Source organism: Mustela nigripes, chromosome 13 (genome assembly GCF_022355385.1).
Source record: "Mustela nigripes isolate SB6536 chromosome 13, MUSNIG.SB6536, whole genome shotgun sequence".
Lineage (NCBI taxonomy): Eukaryota > Metazoa > Chordata > Mammalia > Carnivora > Mustelidae > Mustela > Mustela nigripes.
The window spans coordinates 110,052,941-110,067,439 of record NC_081569.1 but is presented as its reverse complement, the minus strand read 5'-3'; the positions used below and the strand labels follow the sequence as shown (position 1 = coordinate 110,067,439).

Here is a 14,499-nt window from a genome sequence, read left to right as displayed (position 1 = left end):
CATGCATTTCAGAACTTTCAGAACTGCATGAGAGTTTCTTTGGTCTCTAGGCCCAGAAACAGAGTTACAGATGTGTAACCTGCCTGAGAACTGGCAGACTGACCTCTGGAATGGCTAGGCCAGTTCACACTCCCATCAGCAGTGCCCAAGCTTCCTGCTCTGCACATCCCCACCTACACCTCACATTATCCAGCTTATAATGTCTGCCTATAGGATCTCCTTTTTGCTTTAAACTGCATTTCTTGGGTAACTAATAACCTTGAGTATCTCTTCATAGGCTTTTATTCTTTTGTATTTCCTCTTGTAAGTCAGCTGCTCATATGTCAATTAGTCAAGAAGTTTGGCTCTGACAGAGGGGAGAGAAAATAGGGCAAGGAATTTTATTTAAGATAGGGAAGATTTGAGCATGTTAAAATGAAAATGAAAGGGAGGAAAAGCTTAAGATTCATCTTCCAAGGTTTGCAGGATGGACAGAAGGCAAGACAGTGAGGATCTGGCCTCACCCGAAAATAGCCATGAGACTTGGGTGGATGTGGGACTGACCGGGGCGGGGAATCTGTGCACAGGTCACTGTCAGCTCTCCCTGAGCCCATCCCCGTTGTCCTCTCCACTTAGATGTTGAGGGGGTAGAGGATCCATGGAGTAGGATAGGAGGGGAAATTGACTTCCCTCAGATTCTAGGAAAATGTTGTATATTGTGACTCTAAATGTTTGGAAATTGCTTAAAATTGCCAGGAGAGAGGAAAGATGCCTAAATTTCAGTGTATGGATTGTGGCACAAATAAAGTTAGAGGCATCTGACCCAATGGTGGGGGTTGAAGGACATTCAGAGTTAGAAAGGAAAGCATGAGCTCAGCACTGGACAGTGTAGGTCTTTGGCAGACTGTGTGTGATGGATGTGTTACAGACTAGAGGCATGTCGTCATGGGAGGGACCATGCAGAATGGATTGAAGAGGCCAAGTCTGGACAGAGATGGACCATTACCAAGTCCAGGTGAAAAGTCATAAGGGCCTAAAGTGAAGTGGAAGCTTTAGAACATAAAAGAATGATGAAAGGAAGACACTTTAAAGGGCATAATGACTGGCTTTGATGATGAATAAATATTGAATAAGTACCCAGTACACCTAAGTGGGATAACTGAATGAGTAGATCAAGGAATATGGGGCGGGGGACAAAAGGGTTTAAAGAGACTCCAGAGTTTGAGCTTAGGTCCCTAGGAGGAAGAGAATATTTGGTGCCTATATGTCCCAAGCACGATGCCAGGCACTGGAATATAATAATGAATAAGACTGATGTGGCTGCTGCCTGAAAGGAACCTATAGTCTAGGCAGGGAGAAGCAAAAACGAAAACTGACAGATATGTGAGTAATTACTATTATGATGAGTGCTAGGAAAGGGTCAGACAAGGTGCCCAGACTGGAGGATGCTTGGGAGGACTTCTATAAGGGGATAATATCTAAGAGGAGACCTAGGGGTACCTGGGTGGCTCAGTCAGTTAAGCATCTGCCTTCAGGCCAGGTCATGATCCCAGGGTGCTGGGATCAAATCCCATGCTGGGCTGTCTGCTTAGTGAAAAGTCTGTTTCTCCCTCTCCCTCTGCCTGCCACTCTGACTGCTTGCGCTGTGTGTGTGTGTGTGTGTGTGGTAAATAAATAAATAAATTTTTATAAAAAATAAGAGGAGACCTAAAGGACCAGACATGCAGAGATACTCCAGAAAGTGACACAAGCAAAGGGCACAGCATGCAGAGAAATGGCAAGTTGGAACAACTGAAAGGCTTGTGGGTTGCAGGTAGTGAGTGTGGAGAGATGTGCTTAGAGAGGAAGGCAGAAGTCAAACCATGCTAGGCATTACAACCATGATAAGGGGTTGACTTGTATTCTAAGTTCCAGTTGTATCTAGGGTATATGACTTTTTATGATAAAATATATAAATATAAAATTGATAAAATTTAAGTTTAATGGAAAGTGAACATTTTTATTGTACAGATTTTTGAGCCTATACCCAAAGTAGAATGAATCCCCACATGTGTAGAATGAACCCCCACATGTGTAGGTCATCCCAAGTCAACAGTTATTAGGGGTTTTCTACCTCAACTGCTTCCCACTTAGTTGTAGCATATTTAGGCAAGTCCCAGATGACCTGTCCTGTCTGCCCCCCGACACACTACATTCTTCAGCATCTCTAAAAAAGGTTTATTTTCTAGGGCACCTGGGTGGTTCAACTGGTTAAGCAACTGCCTTTAGCTCAGGTCCTGATCCCAGGGTCCTGGGATGGAGTCCCACATCAGGCTCCCTACTCAGCAGGGGTCTGGTTCTCCCTCTTCCTCTGCTGGTCCCCCTGCATGTGCTCTCCTGCTCTCTCTCTGTCAGATAAATAAGTAAAATCTTTTTTAAAAGTTTATTTTCTTAGGGGCGCCTGGGTGGCTCAGTGGGTTGGAGCCTCTGACTTCGGCTCGGGTCATGATCCCAGGGTCCTGGGATTGAGCCCCGCATCGGGCTGTCCGCTCCGCGGAGAGCCTGCTTCCTCCTCTCTCTCTGCCTACCTCTCTGCCTACTTGTGATCTCTGTCTGTCAAATAAATAAAATCTTAAAAAAAAAAAAGTTTATTTTCTTAGAACCATAATGCCATTATCACACCTAACATGATTGACTGTAATTTCCAGTTACCATCCAATATTGAGGCTATAATTCAGATATCTCTGGTTGTCTCAAAAATGTGTTTTAATGGTTGTTTGATTCAAGATCCAAACAAGGTACACATATCATTGGTTATTACATCTCCTTAGTCTCTTTTGATCTACAACAGTCCCGACTGTTCTCCTCCTTTTTTATTTGTTTAAAGCCATTGACTTGTTGAAGAAATAGTGTCAGTTGTCTGCAGAATATCCCAACTTGTAGGTCTGTCTCTGAATTTCTCATATTGTCTTTTAGCTTGTCTTTTGGTCTCCTGTAATTCCTTTAAGGAGAACTTAACTCTAAAGATTGATCAGATTGAGGTTCAACCTTTTTGGCAAGAATGTCATTGGTTGTGTTATCCTTCATACTGTATCATATCAGGAGACACCCAGCATCTGTTGTTAGTGATACTAAGATTTATCAGTGAATTCAAGTGTTGGGAACTTGATTCCATTTCGTAGTTCTCCATTAGCCTAATTATTTTATTTTTTAAATATTTTTCTGAATCAATTATTTCACTAGAAATACCTCAATAATTATTTCAAATCAATTATTTCAACTTATTCTTAACCATCTCCAACACTGAGAACTTACTACCTCTCTGACAATTTTCATCAGAGAAGAGAGAGGTCACTGTGGGTATTCTAGAAAAGTCTTCATAGAAGGAGAGAAATTGGGCATTCAAAGTTTAATTCGACTACCATAGAATATTACTTATTCTCCAGGAGGTACAGAGAGAGGTTTCTCTCTCTCTGTGGAGAGAGACCAGTGGCTATCCTGAAAGAAAGTGAATTGGGAAAGATAAGAGGTAGGACTGGGTTGTAATTGCTTTCCATAAATGTAGATATTGAGCCCAAGAATCCCAATGGAAGATAGTCTTTGAAAACAATGTATATTGAGAGTATCATCTCTCCTATCTCCTTTAACCATTCCTAGTGGACATTTGCCTCTGTGTAGGACGTGAGGTGCTTATAGACGCTATTGAGGGCTGAGGTGGCAATTCCTTCCTATATCAACGCTGATCTGCACCTGTTCCCCAACCAAATCTCTGGAATAACTGCTGGGGTCATGATCCCACCAGATCCCCACTCCCATTCCAGCAGCTGCTTAACTGGAGCCAGTTCTTACTAGGAGATGTTTCCATGATAAGAGTGGACAAGTTGTGACATGTGGACCTGAAGTCCCTGCCTGGTGACAGAAACTGGAGCAGATGGGTCTGGGGAAGCAGTGGGCTAGAATGGCCAGGGATTTGTAAATGCATCGGGATCCTTGATGGTGGCCACCGTGGATAGGAGTCTTGACACTTGAGGAATGCCTAACTGTACTCTGCCACTCACAGACTGGCAGCCAGGGCCACTTGGAATGGAAACTGCAAAGTGTAGGAAAAGCAGTGTGCCCTGGGGAGGGGAAGCAGCATAGTCCAGGTGCTGCTGCTGAGGTCCATCTGCTGGAATGGTCACCCACAGGTGGCATGTTTATCTCACTGGGCCTCACTGTCACCTCATGGTCCTGAAACTGCCTGTTCTGTCCTGGGAGCTATGTGCTCAGGCTTAGCCATATTGAGATGGAGCTGTGATTTCAGGGTGGTGATATCTGTAGACTGATGGAGGCGCCAGACTAGAGCTTGGGGGGTGGGCAGGAGGTTAGGGTTTGAGATAAAGTTAGTGTACTCTGTGCTGGGCGTCTCTTGGGTTCACATGCTATTTTAGTATGTATTTGTTCTTTAAGGTGTCTGTGAATATGCAGTGAGATTACTACCAGAGGGAGTAGGAGGATGTTCTGTTTTAGTAAATGCACTGGCAGAAAAGTTACCAGGGAAACTTCAGGATTTAATCTCCTGACCTGGGTTGCCATAGTACCAAAATATTTTAAAAGTGGGTTTGGGGTAGCAGAAAGGGGCAGGACAAAATAGAAAGAAGAGGAGGAGTCCAACTTTACATCTAGAGAGAAAATTAAAGGTAGGATGGGTCTCAGTTCTCTGCTGAAGGAAGACTGCATTGCAACAGCCTGCGACCTGTGACCCTGTGAAGGAACAGCAGCCTCCTCCTGTATTTCCCGCCATGTCCCAGTCCTGAAGTAAAGCTTTGGGCACTGCTGCTTCTCATCCATGCCACCCAGGGAAGAGGAGGTGGGGTGGGGAAGAAAAGAGCCATGCACCCCTTGTCTTCTGCCCCGTGCTGGTATTGTGGGAGGGCTGATGCTGTGTGTGAGCTGGGTGCCGGCAGCCCCTGCAGGTGGGTGAGAAGCTGCCACAGCCACCTCTGCCACCTCTGCCACCACTTCCTGGATTCCCGACTGCCTTGGGGATCAACTGGGCATAGCACATGAGGTTGAGATTCTGAGGCTTCACACCTGATCTCAGAAGCAGATGAGGTCCTGGGCGCACTGTAAAGGGTGAAGCTAAGGGTGTCCGCAGTGAAGCTGTGAAATCCACTTACCAAGCAGGTGCTCCTTCTGTGAGGGCCCAGTCCAATCAGATGAGCTTTTCTGTCCTGAGCTGCAGGCCAGTCTTCTAGGAACCCTTCCTGATCAAAATATAACTTGGCTTTAGTGGGTGGCAGAAGCTCGGCAGGTGAGGGTAAGCCTCTGGCCTGTCCCACTGCAATAGGCAGGTAGGTAGACAGGAAAGAGGATTTTCTCTGGGCAGAGTCACACAGGCGAGAGGGGAGCCACCTGTGTTCTGACAAGGGTGTCATGGGTTGGGAGAAGGACTTCTTAGGAGCTTGAGGGTGCATTGCTGGGGGATGGGTAGTGAAAGGACAAAGAACTACTTCTTATGCCCTTTCTCCTGGGTTTGCTGGCGGGGGAATGAGGTGCAGGTTAAGGTCAAATGTTAGTCACGTACTTGCTGTCTTCCAGACTTATGGAAGACCATTCTAGATGCATAGATGACTTACATCATTAAAAATGTGACTAGATTACCTGAGTTCCATGTTCCCCTCAGGTAAGAACTTAAGTATCACTTCCATGACTCCCCATTTGGTTAGGTGTCCCCCCCCGCCAGGAGCCCCCACCATACACTGCTCTTTTCAGTCATGTTGGTTTCTTTATTCTCAGGCCTTCAAAGGGATATCATGACAGTAATGAAAATTGACATGGGTGATGCTGGGAAAGCTCTGGGTCAAGCTTGGTTGTAGGTATTGTTTTTGCTTTTGTTTTGTTTTCCTGGAATAAACATCTGTAGCTCTCCTGTTTTCAGATGTTCTTTTCTTCTGTCTTTCACACCTGATTCTCCAAGATCCTCTCCTTGCTGACTCACTGAGCACACCCCACCCCCTTCCTTAGCTCTGACAGAATGCAGTCTGGTCAGGCCCCTGGGGTGGGCACAGTTATGAGGCAGGAGAAAGAGGAATTCCCTTGAGTTTCTGAATCTTCTTGCTTTGGTGGTTGTCTTCAGGGACCTGACGTTCTAAAAACCAAACCAAACACCCTAAAACCCTAGACTTGGTTATTTGGACATACACTTGTGTTGTATTACATTCCGGGCCAACCCGTTGCCTGGCCGCTGCCTTCTCTGAGCCACAGCGGCAGGAGGCATGGCGTTTTTAAGCAGGATGAATTGCTGTCTAGTGGCCGCTCTTCTGCACCCGGGGCCATCAATCTTGTCTCGAATGCTGGGCCTGCTGGTGTGCCTGCTCAGGCTCATCTTTCTGGGGCAGACTTATTTACGGAGCCGTGGCAAAGGTAATCTCACCCCCCACCCTCCCACCAGCCCGGGGCCTGGGCCTCTCTCAGCCGCTCTTAAAAATAACCCAAGACAAGCAGGAGAGCCAGGGTCCAGTTACCTCCCGCAAGCAGGATCTGATCTTACCTCACCTCCTGTGTCTGGCAGCTCGGCCCTTCATGGGGGCTACTGGACAGGCTTGCGGCTCAATGGGAGATGGTCAGGCTGTCAGTCTTCCTGCACAGAGCTGGGAGCCAGCAGTAGCCTCCCCTTCGGGGAAGCTGGGGGGAGCATGGGGAGGAGGGAGTCCTTCCCAGCTCTTTGCCCAACCAGTTCAGTGAGAAATCTCAGCCCTGGAAGTCCCACCTCCATTTATGGAAGACAACAGGCTCTAAGTGATGAGGGTGTTCTTGGGCACAGGCCTGGCATTGTGGGGGATTGTGGGGTGAGGACTGGCTTCCCCACCTTACACCTCCCCTTTGCTGAGAAGCAAACACCTTTGCCAGGTCCTGAAAGCGGAGGAATGCCTCTGTCCCCATGTGCTGTGTTATCCCGCCTAAATCTAATCTGCTTCCCTAAAAGCTGTCTAGTAGAAGGGGATAAATGTTCACACTGGCTTCGGCTTTAGCCCAGGCTGTAGCAATAACTCCCTAGATGACCTTGGGAAGGCCTCATCCAGTGTGAGGCCTTGGTTTTCTTCCTTGTGCAATTAAGATGGATAATTCTGGCTCCTGTCTTACCTCAAAGGGATGTGGTGGGATTGATTAATCAGCCTGGGGAAAAGGAGTCTTCAGTGATTCTGTGTCGGAAAAATAAGGGCAACAGCACTGCATTTACACTTGGATTGGTGAGCTTGTGTCATTTTTTTCAAACTTACTCTGGTTTGGGTGTGTGAGTGTGTGTGTTAGATGTGTTTGTCCATGTGTGGATGTCTGTGCACATGTGCGTGTTGGAGTGTGTGTGTACGAGTGTGGGAGTGTGGTATGTGTATGCACACATTCGTGGAGGGAGTGGTATACCTCACAGCTCACCGGTTGTTCACACTTGGCATTTTCCTGCCTCATGGCCTCCCCACCTCCACCCCCTTTTGTTCTCTTGGAGGCTCTGGGCTCCATATTGGGTCTTAGAGACTTGATCTCTTGAATCCCTTTAGCTCCATGGGAAGTTGCCTGAAAGGCATGTATTGGTGGGGAAATTAAGGCAGAAGGAAAGCTAGTGATTTTCCAAAGGCCCAAGACATGTAGGACCTAGCCCTGTACCTCTAGCTCTTGTCCCCCTTTTCTCCCTGACCTTGCCCTCACCCTCTAGTAACATTGTTAGGTTCCGAAATTTTGCCATGTTTTCCTTCTCACCTTCAGAACTCTTGTACCTGCTCTTTATCCCCTTTGTTTAGACCTGTCCCTTTCCATTTATCCCCTCACAGAATGCCTCTAAGCTCCCTTTAGGAACAGCTTAGACTTCCCTCCCTCTGACGTGACATGAGTCGTCCACCATTCCTTGCTCTTTCCCAGTGGTGGCATACATCATACCTTACTAAAGATGCTTATTTAATTGGGCATCTTGCTGCCAGAGTGTAAACTCCATGAGGTCAGGGACCTTCCTGTCTTGCTCCTGACTGCCTAGCACAGTGCCTGCCCTCTAGTTAGGCCTTGGTACATATGTGAATTAATCACGGATGAATGAGCAAACATGATAAATGACGGGCGAATAAGAACACAGAGCTCCTGCTGCCCACGTGCATTGCATGGGTGAACATACATGGCTCCACCATCCGTGAGATCCCCTCACCACCACCCCCACATCACACTGATGAACCTGATGGGACAGCAAGTCATCTGGGCTCCTTGGTCTGATTTGGAATTCAACAGAAGACCTTGTCCACATACCTGGTTGCATTTCAGAGAAGGCAAAACCAAGAGCTCAGCTTTCTAACTATTTGCTGCTGGGAAAGCACTGGGAGGGATCTTGGGCAGCCTCTGAGAAGAGTCCACTTTCCCCAGCAGCTGCCAGGACTGGTGGCATCCGTGGCATCTCACATTTGGTCTCTCTCCCCATTGATGCACATTTGAGCGGGACTCAGCCAACTTCCACCTTCTCACCTCTCCTTCCTGTCCCCACCTCCCCTCCAGGTTTGGTCCTGGCCCCAGTCCAAAGGGTAGAGCTTCTCTTCTGCCCAGCACCCGCCTCAGCTCCCCACACCATCCCCCACCCTGCCCAGTCCCCTGGCTCCCAGAGAGCCTCCCTTCTCCCCTGCTCCTGCAGCTGTGGTGGCCGCAGGTTTGGAGGAAGCGGGCTTGCAGCGACTGACGTCTCCACCTGCTGGTCGTCCTGACCCTTTCTGCATGCAGCTCTCCATCCCTGCCGCCACAGTCGCCGTTCCTGTGGCTGCCGCCGCTGCCGCCGCTGCCGCTGCAATATTCTATAACCCAGAGACCCCGGGGGAAGCATGGCCCGGCCGCTGGCATGGTGTGCCGCTCCCTCCAGGACCTACCCCTGTTGGATACTCCAAAGAAGTTTCCCCTGAGAAAAAGTCCGAGGGAGGGGAGTTAACCCTCTGACTGTGTTGCTGTCCCCCCTAGGGACCCTTCCATGAAGACTGAGGCAGGCGAAACCGCTGAGAGCCTGCTGACATGACATCGGCCACGGAGTTTGAAAACGTGGGCAACCAGCCACCGTACAGCCGGATCAATGCCCGCTGGGCTGCCCCGGACGATGAGCTGGATAATGACAACAGCTCAGCCAGGCTCTTTGAGAGGTCCCGGATCAAGGCCTTGGCAGGTACCATTTGGGGCCGTGGGGGTTAGAGGAGCCGGTCTCATAGTCCCCAGGTTCAGTCCCCCTCCCTGCCTGCGGTCAGTCCTCTGGGTGAACTGGCGTGAGCCGTGGCAGGGACGCGAGGGAGATACAATTATGTGGCTCAGAGAGACCCAGCCCTGTTGGGAGGGAGCACAGGCTCAGGCAGCCTCTGCTCCCAGGCATCCCTCACTTCATCCCAGGTGGGAGGAGGTGCAAGGTAGGCCCTGCCCTGTTCCTCTGTCCTGAATGACCTGGGGCCAGAGTTCCAATGAAGAAAAAGTCTGGGTGAAGGAGTGTCTGAGGGGCTAGAGGGCCAGCTGGCAGTGCATGGGGCTTCCTGATGCACTCAGTCTAATGCCCGGTCCTGGAGAGAGAAACTATTGTCATCCTCGCTGTCATCCCAAAAGAAGAGAGTGATTTGATAGGAAATTGAGAACAGATAACATCCTCCCCATAGTGGCTCAGGAAGCCAGATTTTCTGGACTAAACCTCTTATCCTTAAACTGGAATTAGATTTTTACTTAGCAGGGTCATAATAGATTTCTCTCTCTCTCTCTGTGTGTGTGTGTGTGTGAGAGAGAGAGAGAGTGTGTGTGTATGTGTGTGCGCACAGGCTCGCACTTAAATCTCCAGCAGAAATGGTTTCTCCTCCACCCTGCTGGCTGAGATGAGATTCTTGGGATTTTTTCCTGCCGACCGCTGTGACCATTGCCTCCCTGGAGTCAGCCCAGGGAAGTTATGCTCTGGTGCTACGTCCTTGGCCAGTAAAGAAAGTTTGAGTTCCGTGGGGTAGTGGATGGGTAGAAGGGGGAGAGGTGGATTCCATCAGTCATGGAATGCTCCACCCGTCCTTCACCCAAATCAGATTTGTTGCCCCATCATCAGCTGTCTCCATCTTCACTTTGTAAGAAGGACCCAGCCTCTCCCATAAGCACTTTCTAGAGTGAGCCTTCCAGTGCTCCATCACTCAGTGGCCCTTTCCGAACTTCCTAGTACTACTCTTCTCCCTTCTCTCCCTCCACTGTGCTCCCAGGAGCCTCAGTCTCCAGCTGACTCTGAGGAATGAGCAGGGCCCTAGGCCCCTCTGGGACCATGAAGGCCTTTCACCTTGTGAGTGTCTGGGTTTCCCATTCTGTAGAAGCAGTGGGGTGTCTCCTTTCCTTGTCGTGATGGAGAATCCATGCAGGTCTCAGCCATCAGCTCTTGCGCCCTTGTTCTTGTAGGAAACCCCCTTTCTTCTTCCTTCTTCCCCTCCTCCCCATTCCCTACCCTTAAAAAGTCCTTCCTTGATTTCCCTTGAGGACAGATAACAGCACCAATCCCTTGCTTTGCTTATGTAATCTTAACCTCTTTCAATAAGCAAACTAGGAACCCTTGTCTTTGCCAGTCTGGTTTTACCTTCTTTATGTCTCGGAGCCTGCTGAGCCTGACTGCAGTGACCCTCGTGATAGAGGGGGAGTGGGATTCCGTAAGTCTTGTCAAAGGACAGTATGAGGAGTGGAACTGTCTTTTGTGCAGGGATCCTTTGATATGTTTCACAGACACCCTATTTTTTAAAGAAACCAAGGTAAATTCCATTTTAACAGTGATTGATTGTACTCCTACTCTGTGTAAAGCGAAAACTCTTGACCAGATGTGAAAATGGAAAAGAAACCACAGAGATGAATTTCACCAGATGTGAAAATGGAAAAGAAACCACAGAGATGAATTCAACATAGTATCTGTCTCTAAGGAGTTTATGATCTATTAGGGAAAATGAACAATGTTCATAATTAATTAGCTTAAGTTGAGTTAGAGTAGAACCATAGGAAAGTCGCATAATTAAATGGCAATGAGAGAGCAAAGGAGGAGGTGCAGGCAGAAGCAGGAACTCGTGTGTGGAGAAGGCCCTCAGAAGTGAAGGGTGACACACAGGCATGACACAGCTTCATCCATTTCAACTGTGTGAGTGGCAGCCAGGTCTAATAAGCAGGTTGGGAAGCTGGCGGAATTAAGTTGATCAGGTTGATGGGTAAAGAGACTCCATCTGCCTTGCCTGGGTCTCCCTAAGAGCTTGCAGCTCATCTACTGAGACTCTGTGTGCACCCTCTGCCCCCACTACCCCCCGGGTGGGGGACTGCGAAGTGCAGAATTGCACGCCTGGACGTGATTTAGAACATCTGGCCAACAGGTAACCACGGCAGTTTGGGAGTTTGGGGTCCATTCAGGATTTTTAAAAACAAACCTAAGTAGTCTGCTGACTTTCCTGAGAGTCCACTCTGACTGACCTGTGGGAGAAGCCAAAGCTTTGTGAGGGTCCAAAGTAGAGAGGTGAGATGGACCTGTTCTGGTGGATAGGCAGAGCACAGCAAAGGGCTGTCAGGTTCCACCAGTTTTCTTGACCGTTTTCTCTTCAGTGTTATCTTTGGGGCTGCCTTGGCAGCCTAGGCAGGGATCAATGTTTCCACAGAGACTGAGGAATCAGAAGTGTCTCTGGTTCCTCTCATTCCAGCCACTCCCCCATGCCTAAGAGCATTCCGGCAAGGAAGGTATTTGGTCCTGTATTTCTTATAAGACGGCGGTCATCTGCTTTGTAGGTATATGTGTCAAGGTTGGAAAGATGGGTGTAGCCTTTTATTTCTGAAACTGAAGGTCTTGAGGTGAGGGGGAAAATGTCACAGGACCCAGATTCCACCGTTAATGCTACTGCCATGATGTTTAAATCAATTGATGTTGTTTTAAATCAATTGATGTTGTTAAATCAATTGATGATGTTTTCAAACATCAATTGATTGATGTTTAAATCAATTTCCTATTTCATAAAATGCGATGGTAGAACTTTCCCACAGGTGGTGTGAAGGTCAAGTAAGATAAAGTTTATGAAAGTTTTTTATTAGTAATAAGATACTAGAAAAATGTTAGTATTTACAGGAATTAACTGTCCTTTCTCATAACTTCAGACATTCAGGATCATTAGCTCAGTCACTGTCCCAGTGACCTTGGCCTGTTCGTAGGCCAGTTTCTTCCTTTTTAACCACCCCCTCCTTTGTCTTAGAAAGCCTGGGTTTGAAAAAGGAGCCAAGGACCAGGGACATCTGGCTAAAGCTTGTGCTTGGAGCTCTTGGCTCAGTCCCCAGAGACCCAGTGCCCACAGGGATGAGGTCCCATGCTTTGTAAATCTTTCTCTTTAAGGTTGCTCAGCCAGGATCCCAGCCATGTCTCTGCCATCAGCCGGGTGACCCAGAAGGCCCAAGAAACCAAAGGATGATGAGTCTTATTAGATGCTCTTTCTCGTGTGGCAGATTCTCTGGGTCCTTCTCCCCTTAGTGACCTGTGGTTAGAAAACTTGCAGTTGGTTAACTGGGCTCCATTTTTTTCTGCCTCTTAAGTCACCTTCCTCTCAGTTCCAAAGGAAATACTCTCTATTCTGCCTTTCAGACTATTCCCAACTCTCCCTCCCTGGACTGGAATAAACAAGCCATCTGGTTATTCTGTGTGGAAACTGCCACATTGGTATACAAACACCTGACCTCTGTCCAAATGAATCACTGGATTCCACACTGTGGATGAGCCCGACTAGAGCGAAGGGGGAGGTGGGCAAGAAAATGCTGCAGAAGGTTCCTGGACGGGGATGGATTTGACCTCAGCAGTGCTGGGGTGGGGGGGCGGGGTCCAAGCAGGAATATTTGCCCAGTAGGTCCCTGGGCAGATGTTAGCTCTCTGCATCAGCGTCTGAAAGCTGACAGCACCTCATGAGGTTAAGTGCTGGGTAGCCCCGAGGATTCTTCCTGAACAGGGGTGGTTCTCTGCCTTGATGACTAATTTTTTGAAAGCTTAGGGGAAAGGGTGCAGTTGAAAAGCTCAAGTCTACCTTCTCCAAGAGGATCCAGCCTTCACATCTCAGTAGAAAGTCTTCCGGTGTCTCCTAGAGCCACTGTTATTTTTGCTTACACCTCATTTCCTGTCCTTCCTCTTTTTCGTCCTGGGAGCCATTCGGTAAACATTTGTGGCTGTCTGGATGAGGGATGAGGCACTGCAGGCTGCAGGGAATTTACCAGCCAGAAAAGTCCGTCCTCTGTGCTCTCTCCTCATCCCAGCAGCGGCTTCTGCCTGCCTGCCCCCTTGCACCTGTCTTGGGTGCACTGATTTGGGTGAGGACCCTGCCTCAGGCGTGGGAGAGAAGGAATGCAACAGAAAGGTGCCCCCCCAAAAGAGAAACCGTGTGCATGAGCCTCCCCTGCCTTGCCCACTCAGATTGGTATCTGGGCATCCCAAGTGCCACCCACTGCAGGATTTCTAGCTCCTCAGAGCACAGAGGCATCTGGAAGGTTGCAGTGCCGAGAGCAGTCCAGGGCCTCTGGTGAAGGTCTGTGAGAAAGAGCGGGTCCAATGTGCCCTTCATCCTCTTCTGTGGCCCAGGGAACACAGAGCCATCCTTCTCAAACAAAGGGTACAAATTGGTGTGGCCCACTCTGGTTTTGCCTTTAAATCAGAATCCAAGTGGTGTTTCATGCTAGAGATGCCTTTCCTTTCTGCATTCTGTCTTTGTAGCCTTCTTACTAAACAGGAGGTGAGGTCGCGCGTGGTGAGGTTGGTTGAGGACAATTCAGAGAACACAACAGGCAGCAGGTGCACAGCGGGCTGTGTCCCTGTGCTCTGAAGCACAGAGTTGCTGCCACTTAAAACCTTGAACGTCTTCCAGACCCACTTTGCCCAGGCCCCAAGTTTAAGTTCTGTGACTGACAGATATTCCGCCAGAGCCTTAGAACAGTGGCCCTCCGACCCTGCCACTCCCTTCCCACCCATGTTGGCTTCCTGGAAACTCCAGAGAGAGGGTGGTATGGGCTCCTTCCTGACTTTGGTAGCAAAAGGTTACGCTTGCCCTTTCCCTGGGCCTCTTTCCCCACCTGCACCAGGATGACACTGATCCCAGGTGCCCCAGAGGTGCCCCAGTTGCCTGAGAAGGGCTTTGTGTCCAGAGGGTGAATGATGTCTTTCAGAGAACAGGATTTCACCACAGTGTGTGTGTGGAGGGGGGTGGGGCATAGGCTCGGGATTCTGCAGCTTCTTGGCAGCCTATTAAGTTGACAAGTTCACATGCAGCTGCTGGAGACCAAGGCATCAGGTGTTAATGTTCTGAATGTCTCTCTTAAGCTACCTGTGAGAACAAAGATGGTGTCATTAATGAGGGGTTTTAAAAAATGTTTTCCTCTCAGCTTTCAAAACATGAGTCGGAGTTCTGTGGAGAGACTATATTTTGGGAAAATATACTATTCATAGAAATATGTATAATCATCAGCAATCATTTTAGTATACTGTCAGAAGAAAAAATAATTGGCTCAGCAGCTTTTTCGGGGAGGTCAGCCATTGTGAGTTTCCCC

The 14,499-nt window shown here is 48.6% G+C and overlaps 1 protein-coding gene across 2 annotated transcripts in view; it reads left to right on the top strand.

Annotated features, from left to right (window-relative positions):
- The window catches only part of SPTB (spectrin beta, erythrocytic), a 124,474-nt gene that overhangs the window by 47,412 nt on the left and 62,563 nt on the right, over positions 1 to 14,499 (top strand). For both annotated transcript variants that reach the window (XM_059373394.1, XM_059373395.1), the window contains exon 2: positions 8,923 to 9,121. In XM_059373394.1, the coding sequence (XP_059229377.1) occupies positions 8,974 to 9,121 (148 nt within the window). In that variant the 5' untranslated portion in view covers positions 8,923 to 8,973. The remainder of the gene's footprint in view (positions 1 to 8,922; positions 9,122 to 14,499) is intronic.